General features: G+C 36.7%; 1 protein-coding gene across 1 annotated transcript in view; it reads right to left on the bottom strand.

Moving 5' to 3' along the window:
* The window catches only part of GPC3 (glypican 3), a 409,732-nt gene that overhangs the window by 360,716 nt on the left and 29,658 nt on the right, over positions 1–19,358 (bottom strand). The window contains exon 2 of the mRNA XM_036227265.1: positions 18,013–18,174. Within this exon, the coding sequence (XP_036083158.1) occupies positions 18,013–18,174 (162 nt within the window). The remainder of the gene's footprint in view (positions 1–18,012; positions 18,175–19,358) is intronic.

A 19,358-nucleotide genomic window follows, 5' to 3' on the forward strand; every position in this document is an offset into this window, starting at 1 on the left:
CACATAATAAACAATAAATGGAAACTCTATTATTATAATTATTACTAACAATAATTACAACAGCCCTGAAAAGGGCCCCTTAGTGATAGCTAGCCTAAAAGGCTCAGCATCAAGAAGAGACTTGCCCAATGTCACACTATCCGCTTAGTAGCAGAGCCATGAATAAAAACTTGATCTTCTGCCTCCTGCTCTGTGGTTGGGTTTTTTTTTTACTATATTGTTCTGAGCGATTGGTTGGAGGATGCTTCCCTCCCAAAGATTAAGATGAGGTCACCCATATTGTCAGCAGTCTTCTCTTTCCAGTGTCAACACTGAATAGGATTCTAAAATAGGCTGGAAGATCACTTCCTTCTATTTACTGTGAAAATTTACCCATACTTCTTAATCTGGTAGTTTTACTCCCACCTCTCTTTATTAAAATGGAAAGCTCATTATGTATGTGAATCAATCTTGCTATTTCTACAGATCTTGTGATTTTAACTGTATCACCTCCCAAGAGAACTAAATTGTATACAGTAGCTTCATTATGATGAGAACAAACACAGCTGGGCTCCTAAATGGTGCAACTCCTCTAATGCTTCTATTGAGCTATACAGCATTGCTATTGCTATTTGATTTCTTTAAAGGGTATTTATTGCACTCAGTTACAAAACATACAAGTAAAGCTTCTAATTCTGCAGACCAAAACTCAACCCCTCTCAAAAGCAATATAGGTGAGCATGAAATTACTATATTTGAGAAAGAAGATGGGAGGCAACATCCAAAATAATAGTTCTTCCCTCAAGCCAAAGAGTCATCTGAGTGATAAAAGAATATGCCAACAATCAGTACCCAAATAGATATTATTAAATCTCAAAATCCTGACTTCGGTGCTGTTAAAATAACTGAGACTATATATTTGAGTTCATTAAATAATCATAAATGTGAATCTATTTGTCTAGAGTAGGATTCCTCATAGAAGTGAATTAGAGCTGAATGGAATTTTTAGAGATTAGCAACCTTGTGGTTCTTAACTGTTTGGGGCCGGAGAAGGGGAGAGTGTAGATCCCTTTCAGAATCTAATTTAAGCTATGTGCTTTCTCTCCAGAAAAAAAAGTCACATATATAAAACATTTCACAAACAATTTCAGGGGTTATGGGGACCCACTGCAACCCATCCAAGGACCCCAGTTAAGGACCAATGTGCTAGTCTACTCATCTCTCTGGACAAAGAAACTGCACTTCAGAAAGGTCAATTTGCCCAAACTCCATTAAGAAGATAGCCCTAGAGTTAAAAATGTGAATTACACAGAACAGCCCTAGTCATAACCACCCCTTACATAAGTGTGTATTGTGCTACTTGGTTTAATATGCAATTTTACATACATATCTTCATATTCTCATAACTAACATACACTGGACATGTAGTACCTCTATTTTACAGATAAGAAACACAAGATTTAGAGAAATTAAATAAACTTCCACAAACATCTGCTAAAATCTCTTATATCTATCTACTTACCAACACTGAACTAGGAGTTGGAGATACGGGGATGAACTCAAAGCATACTCTCAGAGGAACTTTTAGTTCAGTGAAAGGGACAAACATCCCTCATTGCTCCTCCCCATCCAAAGCACATCACTTTCACTTTGGTAAGTGCTAAGATGGAGGAAAAGAGCACCAATTTGGAAGCAGGTGGGATAGGGTGGGATGGCAGGCAGACCTAGCCTAACCTACAGGTTGGGGAAAGGATCCCTAAGGGGTTCAGATGACTTGTCACAGGTCACAGAGCTAGGAAGTAACCAAGCTGGAACTGGAACCTATGTGTTCTAATTCCAAGGCCAATGCATTTTCATGGGCTGAGCTTTCTAAGAGCCTTGCAACTAGAAGGGGCTGAAAAATCATTCCTAGGAGCACAGCCTCAGTCACATCATGAATAAAATTTCCCAGCTCTTCAGTTTTCAATAAATATCACTATCAGTTAGTACATGCTCAATACATGCAAATTCGTTTAGCACATGAAAATTAATTAGCCATGACTCAAATTAAACATAAGACAATTCAGTATGTAAAGCTGAAACAGTTTCTTCCTACTAGTGACCACATTACTATACTCAAATATTCTCCCTCTGTACTTCTCAATTTCCTAGTCTTGCTTCTTTTGAGTTTTGCTTTGGCCCTGGGAATTTATCTCTTTTCTTTCCTGCTATGCTGGTGAGCGGGGCCTCTGAAAGGCTGGATAGAAAAAAAAGAAAACAAAAGTGATTCTCAGAGAGACCATACAACTTTCCTGTAAGTACAAAGGCACATTTCTCCTACAGTTTCACCGTCTGTATTAAAGATGTCTGGAAAAAGAATAATAAGTGTGTGGTGGGGGTTGGTAATAGCTAAATAGGCTAACACAGAGAGAATTGTTAAGAACAGCTACATTTTAAATGTTTTTCTTCCTGTCTTCCCCACTCCTTGACCTCCCACTGTCAGCAAGCTACCCTACCCCCATCACATTCTATCTCCCAAAAGGTCCTAAGTATTTCTGAAGCAAGATGAATTATTTCCCTTTTCAGAGTCTATGGAGCTACATTTTTAGCATTGCATTTAATATGTTTTGCAGTGCTCATGTTTTATTTGAATATTGTTCATTTCTCAGTTGAATAAGTTTGTTGAATCCTTTAATTTTTTAATGACCTATAGAGGACAAAATTTTCTGTGGCAATATATCAAGGTATAAGGTAAGGAATAGAAGACTTCTGATTTATAAAACTGACTTCACTTAATTTTTCAGGGTCATATTTGCTATATAAAATCAGACCTACCTATTGAGAACCTAAATAATAGCATTAAACTTAATAGCATTAAACCTTACATTTTTTTGACAACTAAAGCATTATCTTATTTACATCTCATTACGATTTGAAATTTAGACAAGATAAAGATGACCCCCATTTTACAGATGAGGAAAATGAGGCTGCAGCAGGTTGAGTGGTTAGTTCAAGGTCACACAGCTTCCACATGAAATTGGACAGAAATGGGACAAGAAATCAAAGGTAAAAGTTTTTCACACATGCTTAAACCCCTAGGATAAAAAATATCACAGCTTTTTCACCTTGACTTAAAAGTGATAACAGCTTATGAAAAATGAAAAACCTTGAAGGAAGACAGAATAAAAATCTGAGAGACAATCACTGATCTTTTATCTTCTACACTTCAAGCCAAATCAAGTTCTTCAAAGAAAACCCAATAAAGCCCAGACATTTTCACCCTAACAAAATAAATAATTCAGTCAGGCTTTAGAGGACTCCTGCATTATGATTGGGTATTTGATATATTTGTGACTTACCAGCCACTAAACTGATTAAAGCTAACCTCATTGATGCAGTTATGTCGACAGAGCCTTTGATACTGACAGTTATGAATGAAAAGTGTAAATAACAATAAATAACCTGGAGCTTCCACATTTACTCCTAATAGGGGATTTAGCACTTTTAAGAGTCAAATGCCTGATAAGCTAAAAATTACAGCCTTTGGTCTAACTGGTGCCAAAGCAACTGTTGAGATTCATCACCCCTCCTATCTTTAGGAAGATATCCATAGAGTCTCAGGTTTTTCCAGGAAGAGGGGCAAGTTTAATTTAAAAAAAAAAGAAACTCGGACTTTTTCAAGCAGCAAATTGCTGTAGAAATGATCTGGTCTCACCCTATATTTTATATGAGAAAACTAAATCTCAGAGAAATAAAATTAATTGCCTAAGGTCATCCAGTGAGTCATGATGGCATCAGAGGAACAAGCCATATCCCCCTACTCCCAGTTCAATGTTCTTGTCACTAAACCACAAAACAAGGAAAAATCTCCACCCAGCATACACAGGCATCCTCTTTCTCTCTCTTTCTCTCTCTCTGCTCTTCCCGCCCTCCCTCACACACGCATATACACACAATTCTAAATTACAATGGACCTATAAATATAATTGAAGCCATATTCTCTGTGCTGAATTTCTATTGATCTTAACAGAAAAAGATATGAGGAATACTCTCAGATGTAGAATATATTTAATTTCTCGAGTTCAAGTCCACCTTGTAATTACAAATTAATACCCTATTTAAGGCCTAAAAATAACTGAAAAAAAAACATGCACACTCTCGGGTTTATCACTAGCACTGCTTTTAATATGTGCAATATGATTCCATTTTTGTAAGAAAATTTACATATGTGTGTTTGGATATACGGAGAGCTAAAAATCGGAAAGCCTATGTTGACCATGGTCATTAGGACTCTGGGTGATGTTCACATTCTGTTTTATATTTACCAGCATTTACCAATTTCTCTTCTAAAACTAATACCTCTTATTTATGTAGTAAAGTATCAGCAGGATAGCAGAAAGGGTATAGCATTAGAAATGTTATAATAAAATATCCAGGCATATAAACTCTTGGCATTTTTCAGACTCCAGAATAACTTCACAACGTCAACTCATAGTCAACTAAAATTATAACATAAAATCTGTTCAATTAGAATTTCCCTCCTGATAAATGGGGGGGGGGGACTTTGAACTCGATAATCATCCCTTTCCTTGTGTATATTTGGTCTATAGAAGAGGTAGGCCAATTTATTAAGTTATTGCCCCAGATGGCCTCTCATTCAAATTCAGGAATGGCTAGCTCAACAAATAGGATACTTTATTGGAACATCTTCATCAATCTGAATTGATGAAGTAAAGGATAGCATAAGTTAGTGAAGTGTGATTTACAATTACTTTCCAATAACAAACACCAGGTATTCTCTTAAACACTACACTACCTTTTATTATTTTTCCATACCTAGAATAATTCAAACTCACTGCTAATAAAGTGTTCCCAAGTAGTGGTTCTATCAGGTTTGCTTTAATAAGCAAAGCTTGTTGTAATTAGCAGCCCCAATTAATAGGCTTGCTCAAGTCTTTCAAGCAAGTTAAACGTGACTTCCTGCAAATTTGTTTAGTATATTCTTTCTTCATAAATGAGATGAAAGTAAACTTCAGTCCAAGTCAAATTATCACAATATTCAAATTAACGGAGCCAGAGTTAATAAGAGTTCATTCTAGATCATTAATTTTTTACAAAATGTTTACCTCCTGCCTTAAGTTCACTTCTGCCATTTCAGCATTTATGGCCTGTGTATGTAATGTACAAACATATGTCTGCACTATTAGTTTTCGTATAAACTGCTTCTGACCACCTTCAAAATAAGAAAAACCTCAACTGTGGTCCTGCCTAAATGTGAGACATTTCTAACATAGTCTCAATGTCTCACAAGAACTGGGCTTTAATAATTTGTTAAATTATTAAAAAACAATTTGTCTGCCAAGTAAATATATGATAGAAAAAAATTCTCAAGTTGGTATATGTAACGAACATGTCCATTTAATGTGTTCTTAAGCTGCTTTCTCTCGTTCTTATGCAAACTTTGATGTCCCAAAATTTCGGTGCCTGAATTAGAACTACTCCACTCCACTCCTCAAAACAAACATAATTAAACTGCTTTTGTTTAGCTCCTCTCCCCCATGTACATCATATATCTAAAGTTTCAGATCAGTTACTGGCTCCTTATTTTGGCTAATTCAGGTTACCCTCTCAACTCTCCCATGTCTATATTCACACAATAGAGAAAATAACAACAGTGCCACCAACTTTCAACTTAAAAGTGCTTAAAACCACTGCATGCAAAGCACACTGAAATCCCTTGAGTAAAACTATGCTATATACAAATCACAACTTCATATACTTCAAAACCATGGAATCTTTCTATTACAGACTTCACACATCTAGTATAGTAGGCATAAACAAAGAATTAAGAGTTTAAGAAGTCTAGTTCAGCGTTTAAGTTGATTTCATGCAAAGAAATGGTAGACTCACATGTTCCTCTAACACTGTAGTGCCCACATTTTAACTAGGCCAAGAAAGAGAGGCCCTGTGTGGTACAGCTAACTACTTATGGGAGTAATTTCACCATACAACTATAGCAAATTTATTTCAGTTCCAGATATCATTTTCCCCCATTAACTCAGGAGACTAAAGGAGCATAACTGCTTTCCTTTCATCCTTGTCAAACTCCACAAGTTTCTCAGGAAGCAAATACTATTTAAATCATTTTCATAATTCTAAAATGCCTGTAAGACAAGTCCAGGGTCTAATTATGCCACTTAAATTTGTTGAAGATGTTTGGGCTTTTCTTTCTTTTTTTTTTTAATTTCAATAACGAAAGAGCCCTAGGGTTTAAAGCCCTAATAATCTAATAAACTTTGTTAAGTGAACATTGTAACAGATACGCCTGGATGGGATTTTGTAAATACCAGACAATTTCCCCTGATCTTTATCAGGGAAAAGAAGTCTAAATCTTTGGCAGGAAGAAATTAAATGTAGTGCAAAATAATAACATCTGGCCAGATTGTGTTTGTCAGAGTAGCAGCCCCTTTAGATGTCAGGCTGAAAGTACTAAAATGAACTCTGAAGGGTGTGTGTGTGATTCTTTATGAGGCAATAGGAAAGGCTTCCACACTGCCATAGAATACTCAGAGTACAATTAATTTACCCTAGTAAGTCCCTGCAGAGAATTGTTTCACATCAATAGAATTTGAAGCCTTCTGCCAATTAAAATTTGAGGGCCATTCTTAGGGTATTTTTTGTATTCCTCCATTGCTGTACAGCACTTTTTCTTTCTTAAAACCCTTTATGATCATTTTTATGCATTTTAAAGCTTATTTTTATCTTCTAACTGCACAGGAGACAGTGTGGCTCAATGAAAAGTGTGATGACTTTGAAGTTAAAAACTTAATGCTGTCATTTACTGGTTATGTGGCTTTGGGCTTAATGGCTCCTATCCAGTTTCTATATCTGTGAAATGGGGATAATAATACCTAGCAGTATCGCTGCCATTATGAAGATTGGTGAAACCTAGCACATTTGCTTTCAGTAAATTTAGTTAACCTTGCTTCTCCTTAACGTAAGTGACCCAGACGAGTTCAAATGTCTAACCTCACCAACTTTCCAGAGGCCTCTGACCTTCGAGAAGGCTTAATTTATACACACATACACTATCTTCCCCTCTCATCAAAATAAAAACAAAACCCCTGAAGGTTATGTTTGTAATAATATGTGCATCATTTAAGCTTCTTCTTCCATTATAAGCCATCTCGACCATCTGGCAGAGATTGCCAGAAAGAATATACTTTATTTTTCCACTAATGATTACTTTGATGCATGAGGTACTTTAATTGTTTTTTTTTTTTTTTGCCTCTCTGATTTTTTTTTTAAATCTGGCATTTAGAGAGGGAGAATTATGGTCATCTCACAATAAAAGATATTCCCAGTAAACAACTCTTTTCAGAATGTGTACCCCAAAACAATGCTAAACCACTAATTTATATGACAGGTCAGTGTTTCTGTTTCAAATGTTAATTACTAGAAAGAGTACTGCTTTTCCTTTCCTCAAGGAAAAGGAGTGTGGACAGAAGGCCTTTGGGTTTTCCTCCACCTACTACTCTGTTGAACAGGAACAGGCACTTTGGCCTGGCTGAATGGATTTCTTTAGCTACCCTTCAAGGACTGAGGCATGTGGAAGTAAATACACATACTACATCAAAGAATAGCGCTAGGGCCCATTTTCTCAGCTGGGAATGTGGGAAGGATGCCCAGAATCCATGCTCCAGGCAATGAGACTGGTGGCAGGCAACATTTCACCACCCTTCAAGCACCTTTCCAGCTACAAGAGCACAGACTCCAATACACTTCTAGACCAAGATTACTTCCTAGTAAATGGCCAGAAAGGTCTCATATCCAGCAATGCTGATATCGGTACAGTAAACATGAACTCATTCAGACTAATGGTTAGTGTCAGGGGACAGGTGAATAACAACAGTCCTTTAAACTTTTCAAACCATTTTCATATACATTACCTCTTTTGATTCTCAAAAGCTCTGGCAGGTCGGCAGGTCAGGTATTATCTTGCACATAAGAAAACAAACTCAGACACTTTAAGTTACTTACCAATCATTACACGGCTAGTGTCAGAAAAGAAAATAGAACCAATCTTTGATTTATGCCAAGGCTAACATCAATTAGTAAATAATCAAATAATATAAAGAAGCTAAAGGAAATATTAGTTCATTTGACTGAAAGTATTTTTAAACACCCATAAAAGTGAAAAACTGAATTAACAAATCAGTGAAAGCAATTCATAACATAAAATGGGATAGCATCCTGAATACATAAACAGCTCTTAGAAATCAATAAGAAAAGGGTTTCTCAATAAGAAACAAGAACTGTTTTTAAATGATCAAAGAATATTAATGAGAAAAATTACAAAATAAAAAGTACAAATGGCAAACAAATCTCCCTAGTTACCAAAGAGTATTATTTTTTTTCACCCAAATTAGGGTTACTGTAAATGGCAAAGAGCAAATAGGACATTCATATATAGCTAGTGACAGTGAAAATGGATACAACTTTTTAGAAGTCAAATAGGCAATAATTAAAAACTTTAAAACTTTGACTCAGCAATTCCAGTTCTAGGAATTTATCCTGAGGAATAATTAAAGATGTATATAAATATTTAGATACATGGTTTGTTTATTTCACTATGGTTTACTAAAAGTAACCTAAATTTCTAATAGTAGAGAGGATTGAATTAATAACATATGAGACAACCATATGATTAAGTAGTAGACAACACCAAAATACTATATTTCTATTGTATTATAGACATTTATTATTGACATGGAAAGACTTATATTACATGAAAAGGCAGTATAATCCATTTAAAAATACACATACCTATATATGTACAATACTTAACAAAAATATATAAGATTATACACCAAAATGTTAATAGTAAATATTCTCTAAGGCAGTGGTCCCCAACCTTTTTGGCACCAGGGACCAGTGCTCCCATGAGAATCTAATGCCTGATGATCTGAGGTGGAGCTGAGGCAGTGATGCTAGGGCTGGGCAGTGGCTGCACATACAAATGAAGCTTTGCTAGCGACTGCTGCTCATCTCCTGCTGTGTTGCCCTGTTCCTAACAGGACTGGTGCTGGCCCACGGCCCAGAGGTTGAGGATCACTGCTTTAGGGGATAGAATGTGGGTAATTTTATTTTCCACTTTTTTATTTCATTGTGTTTTTCTCATATTCTCTAACATGGAGTAGTTATATGTGTTGTGTAATAAAAACTTATTTAAAAAAAGAATATATTGAAACAAAGTTGGCTTTATTACTTTCAAGTGCTCATACTTATCGGGAATGGCACATAAGAGTTTATTTGGAGAAGCTGACACATGTCGCCATTCTCAGGATTTTGTGTCACAAGATGTAAATCCATGCCACTGAACCTTGTTCATAGTGCTCTGTGAAGAGCCTAGGTCAGGCTATAAGAAAAGACAACCAGCAAGCCAAGGAGTAGTAAGGCCAAAAGCAGAGGCAGAGGCTTGGGGAAACATAAAACATTCCATCTCAATGGGCAAGCATCGGCCTATTAATTAGCTGGAGTTTTAGGATTTTACATCTGAGTAGATTTTAAAAGCTAGAAACAAATACTGCAGGCAACAGTTTATATCTTTTTTTTCTATTTGGTCATCGTGGTAGCTGTTGCAGAGGAAGTGGAAAAAATTAGAAATCTGTTTCTACTACTATTACTTATTTTATTGTACATACATGTGTGTTCATTTAAACACTTACTGAGTGTCTACTATCTCACCCGGAGATGCAGAGGTGAGCTTGGGATAGGGTGAGGTAGAATACACATAAGCCCTACTCTCAGAGCAATCACTCTCGAGTAAAGGAGACTCATTTTAATCACATAATCATATATGTATCATTACCAACTTGAAAAGTGCTAGAAAGAAAAAAAACACAGGATCTCAAGAGAGGGAAAGTAGTAGAACTTGGTGTAATCCAATTATTACATTTCGGTAAATCAGGTCTAGCACTAACACTAAATAACGTCAATCAAAGGAGGGAAGAATCATAAATATCCTAAACTCCTTTCATCATTTTTGTTCTTCCTCTCCTACTGCAACCCATTGAAATCAGAGTCTGCCATTGCTAGTTAGATCTAGAGGCTATGTTAACTCATTCAGACCACTAGGGGACCATTTAGAAACTGTATACCATTTAGTCTTAAATACACACAGACACACACAGACACACAGAGAAAGGAAGAAAATACACACAACTGTCACAAGCCATTGTCTCTGAATGACAGGATTGTGAGTGGGTACATTAGATCATTTTTATATTAATTATAATAATATTTAAGCATTAAAAAAGCATTTTAAAAATGTGTTATGAGCCAGATATGTGACATTCAATACCACAAAGCAAAGATATATTTCGTATGCAGTTATGCTTTTAAATGTACAAGAGGAAATAACAAAAACTACAGCTACCATACATTTAATTCCTAGACTGGCACAGGTCTAAGCTCTTTACAGTCCTCATCTGATTTAACCCTCTTTAATGGCTCAGAGAGAAGTGACTTGCCCTTGGTCACAAAGAGAGAAAGAAGAGAGCTGGAATTTAGACTCTAGTCTGCCTGAAGCCAGAGCACATGCCCATTGTACTGTCCCCTTCTGCTTCTCTCAGAGGTGTTTTGCCCTTTCAAGAGGGAAAAGCTAGTAAGAGGCTATAAGGCTAAACAAGGAGTCCAGAAAGACTGGTATCTAGTAGTCAATTAATAATGTTTAAATTTAAATTTAATTTAGAAAAAAAATATGCATTAATTTACCTAACTCCCTTACCTGCTCTTCTCTTTGCTCAAGAGCCAGGGCTGTGTGGAGAATTCACAAGCAATCTCCTCCAAGACCCTTTACCCTCTAGTTGGAATTAATCTTTTTCAATCTCATACTCCCATGCAGAGGCAAATTTCCTGTGAAGCTAATGAAACCTAAGCTACAGGGACCCGTACTTGCAGGCCTCCTACTAGAAGAGCCACAGGCATTTGTATCTTAATTGTCTTCTTTTTCTTAAATAGGACCCTCAAACTGTATAAGCTTTAAGCCCATGAAATCTGGAACTACTCCTAGTCCCCAGAGAAAACTGCTAAAATTGTTCTTACAGCATTTCTCTCAGGATGCCTTGCATCCAAGTTATTCATATATAAGTCTTGGTTTCAGAAATTTGAGCTCCTTGAAGGTAGGCATGAGGTGGCTTTTATCTTTGAATCCCCCACAATACCTGCTTTCATACATGCTAGGTACTTCCTCAGCAAATGTTTTTTTTTTCAAATGAAATATAATAGAAATCTCTTGCAAGGAAGAAAGCTAGAATTGGGGAGACTGCCCATGACCATGAAACAAAATACACAGAGGCTATATAACATGTTGATTAAAGGCACAAGCTTTGGCGCTGTTGTTCTTCCTGGGTTCAATTCCTGTCTCTGCCACTTATTGGCTATGTGACTTTAAACAAGTTACTTAAGCTCTCTAACCCTCCACTTCCTCAGCACTAAAATTAGGCTAATAATAGTACCAAACTCATCAGGTTGTTGTGAGATTTAAGTGAGACAAGTAAAACATTTCAGAACAGGAAATTTTTCATTCCGCTCTCACTGACTTAGTACATGTTCAGACAGGAGGTCTCTGATTGTTATCCCAAGCCCTTAGCTTTCTCTCCTCCACACCAGCCCAATGGCTCCAACCTGCCCCTACCCAAATTCATTCCAACCCAGCACTTGTCCTCTCAAACATTACACTCCATTGCTGAGCTGGGAAGCAAAGGAGGAGAATAAAGGCATGAACCCAGTTCTGCCTCTACTGGTAGTCTAAATATGAGCTGATGGAGCCTGCAACTATAGTCAGAGACAGAGCTAGAAGATGTCGGTATGTGATAAATGAAATCCAGACAAGGTGAAGGGGAATGGAATGTAGGAAAAAGATGAGAGGAAGTATGAAGGAAGATACAAGACCTGGTGACTGACTGAGAGATGGGATAAGGGAAAAGGAGTACAAGGGTGTACCTCAACCCCTGGAGGCGTCTCAGTCAATAGAAGGAAAAGTGTTTTTAATTTCTACATTACCACTTCCAGCTTAGAGGAAAATTGTTTCCACCTCCACTCTACTGACAGGAGAATTCAAATCTCTCAAACATATGCTTCATTACTCTGATATCAGGTACTGCAGCTCAGTGAGGAGGAAGAACATATGTTTTCAGAAAGGAAACAAATCCCAGTGGGGGAGGGGTGGGAGGTAATCACTCTAGGCAAAGTGGTGATTTTCCTGGAAGCTTCTAGAGGGCAGGGACAATGTCCTTTATTTTGCTTTGTTGGGCCCACTAATGAGAAGGTGGGCAATGACGATGATAGCTAGAGGGGGTGAGTTCCAAACCCCATTGAATCAAGGGGTATGGGCTTGGGTAAAGAGTTAATCAACATTATCTCCTCATGTCAGATTGGCCCCAGAGCAGTCTCTGCCAGCACACTGAGTCATTTTTCTAAGCTCTTTTTATTAAACAGTTTTCAGTCTAATGACTGACTTTTCTAAATCAATAGGGGGCACAGGAAAGGTTTACAACTCTGCCAGTCTCCAGCTCTGCTAAAGCCACAGAATTTTGAAACTGAATTGAATCCAAAAGTTCTTAGTTTAAAACTGAAATGACTTTAAATATTCAGTTTCCAATTGTTTTTTCCAATAGCACTAATAATTAAAGAATAACATCTTTTAAAAGTTTGTAACCAAAATACCTCTTTGAGTCAGCACCATAAAAGTACACTAATTAAAGCCAGTATCTTCTGGGCCCTGATGAGAAATTCACCCTTTTATAATGGGATTACTAGAGCTTTGCAATACAGATGAGTGGTTTGATTAATAATTTACATTTTTGAGGATGTATAACCTCACTCATGGTCATGGTTTGCGTTCCTAAAATTCTTCTATTCAGTTTAATGTTATTATATTTAGCCCTGGTAAATGAATTAAGTTCTGATTATACATCAATGTAATTATTCTCTCCCATATGTTCTTTTCAAAAAAAGGGGGGGGGCTGTGACAGAGTGGCCAGCAGTTTGAGTTAGGGACTCAGTGGGGTTCAGCCTGCACAGAACTGGAGCATATAGGCAGGAGAACTGTCAGACTAGTCAAGGGGAAAAATTGTGAAATGGAGAAAAATTGCTCAGAATTCACTTAAAAGCCCCACTACATTATAAAAACTAAATTAACAAATGATTGAATCTCAAAAACATGTTTATCAACATTCAAGCAATTATTTAGTCACATATTAACTGTGAAGGAAAAAAGCTTTGCTTGAATAGTGTCTCTAAACAGTTATTTCAAGCAGAAATGACTGGAGAAATTGCTCTGAGTTGATGGAAAAGGGTGTTCAAACCAAGGTCAGTTTTATTTAGGGAGAGCTGGAGAAACAGGAATCTGATAGAAAGAAAAGTGTAAGAATTGCCAAGAGTAAACAGAGACAGAAAACAAGGAAGGGGCAAAACAAAAGAAACACAGAAACACTGTTCCCCTCCTCATTCAGGGAATCCTTTTTCATCTCCACAGAAAGCAAATAGAAGAAAGCCTTCCAACACTTGGTGAAGATCAACTTAATATCTCAAAACTTTTTGACTCTCCTCTGTTTCTTTTCTCTGCCGTGATAGCATGGACCAGAAAATGCAATTAAAATATAGCTTAAACACGACAAACCCTTCCTGATCTAATCGCTTGTTTGTGTGTAAAATATACCACATAGAGGCCAAAAGAGCAGCTTTGGAAAGCTGAAGAAAGGATTGCTTTTGGCAGTATTGGCATTTCAAATAGCACAGCTTCACATCTAAGAATGCGCAATATAAACTCCTTTTTCATAGGGTACTTGGCGTAAGTGCTCTCTCACTTGTGCACTGAAGCTGTTTGAATATCATCTGTATATGGCAAGAGTTGCTGAATTACAACACAAACTCCAACTTTGTCTAGGTTAAGGTCTGTATCGGTAATGAGTCATTCATCTGGCACCACTAGGGTGAAGTGGTCCATGTAAATGAGCTGTCTATATAAAAATGCATGCATATCATGCTTTAGATTTCAAGACACTTTCACATATAGTATCTCTATGAGGTAAACAGGACTATAATTACTATTCTCATTTTTGCAGACAAGAAAACTGAGGCTATTGGAGTCTAAATAACCATCCAAAGTCATAAAAGTCATCAACACGGAATGAGAATTAGAACTTAGGTTTTCTAATTCCAAGTCAAGTGTTTCTTCCATTGCCTTTAAGCATCAAAAAATACTTTTGGTCATTTAAAATGAATACATTAAGAAAAAACAATGAACATAATTTGATCTTTCCTTATTGATTCATGACCATCATTCTGAATGAACATCAGTTGTTGGACCTATGTAATGAAGGGGTTACTGAAGCATGTAGGGATATAACTCTCCACTAAATGCCCTCAACTGCCACATTTAGTGAGCGTCTGAGTCTATTTTTATTTCCTCTACCCTTACTGTCACTTATAACTTCTTGCCGCTCATATGTACCTCCTTCCTCCCTCTGGCAGTCTTCTATAACCCTTCCATTTAACTGCTTATTTACTACTGGCTAGAAAACTAAAAATCAAGCTTGTAAAGACTGTGCATAAATTTATAACAGTAGTAAACTCTGAGCAAGGTCCCAAGGATCTCTTAGATGAGTCAACTACATACACGGCAGCTCCATGGCATTTAGGAGTACAGAGATGTTTTCTGCTTAACCACTGTTTCTCCTTTCTGATGAAGAGAGTTCAAGGTGTGGGACAGGCAACTTCCAGAAAAGCAAAGTGTTGTTATATTCCGAAGAGTCTGTTCTCTTTCAAAGTCAGTAGTGCCTTAGGGGAGACTGGAATCATCCAACATGCAGGAAAAAAGATCTGGACATGTCCCCAAATATTTCCTGATAGTACAAAGTTAAAAGTTATAATGAGATTCTATAAAGAAAACAGAACTCAAGGCTTAAAGGTGCAGAGGTGGTGAAGGTATGATGGAAAAATTAAAATTTGGTCCCATTTTTCTTCTCAAGGGCCACAAATTTTACCACTTCTTAATTGTGTTTCACCTCAAGCACACTAAATACAAGGAAAATCATGCTACATGGTGGCTTGGAAGAAGCTGTGGCATCGACAAGTTTTCTCATCTGTAAAATGGAGATAATTATAGTATGAACCTCATAGGACTACTAGAAAATTAAATGAGATAATCATGTAAAATAAGCATAATATAGTAAGCACTTAAAATTGTCACTATTATTATCATCATCATAATTATTATTAGGTAGGGGAGAAAAAAGAGAAAAGAAAATCTAGCTTTAGTGGAGTTTTTCAGAAAGATTTAATTAAGCAGAAACAAAAAATAATTGTGTTTCCCCATTTTATTAAGCACATCTAAGTAAATTAAATTTAGGAAACGAGGCAATGCAAAGATTTAAAATAAAGTACAACTTTTTAACGTTTCAATCACTATCAAAACAACATTAGCAATACAGCACTCCAACTTCTATAGCAAAGGGCCCCAGGCTCATTTATAAAGGCAAAGGTTCCCTGCAAACGAAGACATAAAATCCAAATTGAGGCAGTAAGGACTGCTCATGGAACTATGCACATATTTGCAGAAAGCACTCACTGCTCAAATACCCACAAAGTAGACTAATGAAAGAATCCTAAAGAGATTGTGGATCTAGGCCAAGATCCAGAGGAGCTTTCTTCAACTTCATGTGGTGGAGAAAATAGCTCACATCAAATTTCATATGAGAGAAGTACTGGAACAATTTTCTCAATAATTTTGTCGATTGGAATCTTGGGGAAGAAATGTATTTTTAAGGAAAAAAAAAAAAAACGACTTTGCTCCCCACTCCAATTCATCATTTTGTAGTGGTCTACGATTTTAGTCTTCTCTCTCCAGATGTTTGTTATAGAAAGGAATTGGGGGAAATGCCTCTACAAACATGGTATAATTGCCTTGAGGCCTGGGACCATGATCTCTCTTTCTCCTATGGGGTTTATTTTTTTTTTCTAAAAGTGAAGCAAGAAAAGAATAAGAAAAAAGAATGAAACAAGATAAGGAAAAAGTACACATGGTAACAAAGTAGAAGGTACCAGCAATGAGTTCAGACATCATTTAGTTGTCTCCGTGTTCCTTTGCTATGGTTGTCTTCCTGCCTGTCCCCACAATTTGAGAGAGAGAGAGAGAAGATACAACTAGTAAGTACTGCACCCCCACTCTCCACCCTCTGTTCAGTGCTCAACCTCCATGCTACAGCAGCCAAGCTGGAAGCTAATCTAATCAAAATCTTGTCAGAAGTACCTTCCTCTCCCAGTTTTGTGCTATTCCAGGCCTAGAAAACACAAAATGCAAAATGCAGGACCAGACTGAGATACTGACACCCGAGGCCTTCAGATGGATAGTCATGTTAGCTACTCTATTCTGGTATTCTATGCTAGAATATCAGCATAATCACTCTATCATCCTTTACCTGTAGGCAGGCAAGATCGAAAGATAATTTCTGTGGACTTGGTTACTCTAAGAATGAAACATATCACAAACATCTCATTTTGAAAAAGCACCTTGATACCCCAAAGAGTAAGATTCAACTCTCTTCTTCAACTCGATTCTCATATCACGTCACTTCTTATCACCATACTTTCAGCCAGCAGATTAGCTCCAAAACCAATCTAAGAAGGACATGAATGGTACATGTATTTTTAAAATCAGCTTAAATCATTCATTATTGCCAAATTGTTAGTCTCAACAAACCCTTCACAAGAGTCTGACTGCATAAATAGGTTAAAAAATATTTCAAGCTTATGTAGTGTACTTCACATAATCAACCCAACATCCCCTGAGGCTTTGACCAAAGAAACTCTTGTAAATGTATGTTTTATTAGCTAATTTGAATAATTTTTTTAGCTAATTTTAAGAATTTCATTGAAATACACAAAATAAGCTATAATCAACCCACCTTATTATTCAAAGAGATTAATTCTTATAAAGGTATCATAAATCTCAAGATTTGGAATGTCGAGTAGTCAGAAGTGTAATTTTTCTACATGATCCCAATTCCTTCTTTGTGGGGCAAGAAAAAGGCAGCTGATCTCTTCTGCTTAAAGAAAGAAGAAAGCCCCAATATCCATAATTAATTTTCCCTCACAGGAGGTGGCCTAATGAGGTTGTTAAAAGTATAGACTCTAAGAGCCAGTTCAAATACTGCTTTCACTATTAATTTTGTGACCTCGGGCAAGTTACTTACCCATTCTGTGCCTTGGATGAATGGGGATATTAATAATAATAACACTTCATAGGGTTATTGTGAATATTAAATAAATAGATATAAAGCACTTAAAAGAGTATGTAGCACATAATGCTACATACATGCTTGCTATCGCCACTACCACTGCCACTATCATCACCATTCCAGCTGGGTCTTTGAATCAAGGGAGGTACTCCCCAAATCCTGCCATGACAGTCCTACAAATTAGAAAAGAGAAATGTAATTTCATACCCATCTGGCAATGACACAACAGGTGCTTTCAAAGTCACACACAAGTGTAGTAAGAACTGACTGACACAAAGAGAGAAGTGGAAACCACTCACACAAACGAGAAAATGTTAGGGCCATCAAGCGAGTTTTTCCCTCTTAAATGGAAATGGTCCCAGTGGTCAGAAGGAGTTCGTGCAAGGTCCACAAGTATCTAACTCATTCCTGGAAAAAAACTAATATTTAAGTTAACTTTTTTTTTGTTTTTTAAGCAAGTCTTACAGGCTAGTTGAGAGAAAATATTTACTCTTTCTGCAGAGACTTAGTACCTTTACACACAGTTAAACAGAATGTCCTTGGACAATGATTTCTGAAAATACCCATCGTTCCAAAGACTGGAATGAAGCTTCTTTAAAAACTGTTTTTCCTTAAACAGAATCTCTCACTGGGAAATTTTTTTTATTAATGTTAGAATGGTAATTTATAAATTATACTTAGCATTTGAAAGCCTAGTTTCCACATAATGATACCACTGAGCAGCACATATAAAATGATCTCCAGGACTCACCTTGGAAAACTGCGGCATTCTGAATAATTAAGAACTTGAGCTCCATACTTGCAGACTGAAGCAGTTGTTCCATGTTCAATCGTGCTGTTAGTTGGTATTTTTCTTCCATCTTTCTTGAGCAGCATGTTGGGCCCTTGGGGAGACATACTTGCAAATCTGATCCTGAAACAAACAAGTTTTTCATGTTTCAGTAAGCAGAATATCACACTTACACACATTCCCAGAAAAGAGGCAAACAGGGCAAAACAATGCATGTCTTTTAAAATACAGTAGAATTTTGATCATTCAAAATTAGTATTTATCTTAACTAATCCATACTTTCTCCCAATTATCCTTTTGACTAATTCTTTTTGAATAATCATCAGAATTAATTGCCTACATTTGACTCATAAATTCTGTATAAACTAATTTATAGCACCAAGTATACGTCACTGAACACCGATATTTAATTTGTTGGTTAAAAGATTAATCTACACTCCTACAATTTATTTTTCTTGATTATAATTAATGAATGAAAACACAACAAAGGAGCAATTTTCAAAATTCCAGTTATGATTTCGTAATGAAATGTATGTCTGGCCAACCCAATGTTGTTTTTCAGGATAAATAAATGAAACACCGATATAATATCAAATCTTTGCTGTTATTGTTTAGCTAAAGGTCTGGGGCGAGATTCACAGAGAAAACATTCAGAGAACAATATTAACATTCAGGCAATCGCCGAAATCCCTTAAAACTAGAAAACTTTGACTTTATCACAAATGCCGACCTCTTGTTCCTCTGAACTACTTCATTGCTACCTCTCTTACAATACAGAATGCCTGCTTTTTATTTTTGTATTTCCATAAAGATTTTCCTAATGAATGATCCCTCTGCTTACTCCAAAATTAGGGAATCAGAACCTCTTCTCAGTCTTCACCCAATGTGACTTTTTTGCAGCATCCTTCATAATTGACCAATCTCTTCCTCCATTGTTTAAGTGAATCTAGCCCACCTCCCACACACAGACCTGTTGCTATGGCAACTCTCATCCATCTTTTCTTGCTTCCTCTTCTCCTGCATATCACTTAACTGTCATTGACCCTCTCCTCATTACACATCTCTCCCCGGATGACTTTTCTAAACCCACGTGATTGCTGAACTCCCTAGCCCTCATCTTTCTCCTAAGTTCCAAATCCCCACATTTTCAACTACTCTATGGGAATCTCAAATTCACCACCCCAAAATTAACTCAATATATCCCATACACACACCCACAAAGCTCCATCTTCTGTGTTCTGTATCTCAGTTAATGATCATCATCTATCAGGTTTCCCAATGATTGAAACCTTTGTCATTCTCAGTTC

This window comes from Rousettus aegyptiacus, unplaced genomic scaffold (assembly GCF_014176215.1).
Source record: "Rousettus aegyptiacus isolate mRouAeg1 unplaced genomic scaffold, mRouAeg1.p scaffold_m13_p_9, whole genome shotgun sequence".
Lineage (NCBI taxonomy): Eukaryota > Metazoa > Chordata > Mammalia > Chiroptera > Pteropodidae > Rousettus > Rousettus aegyptiacus.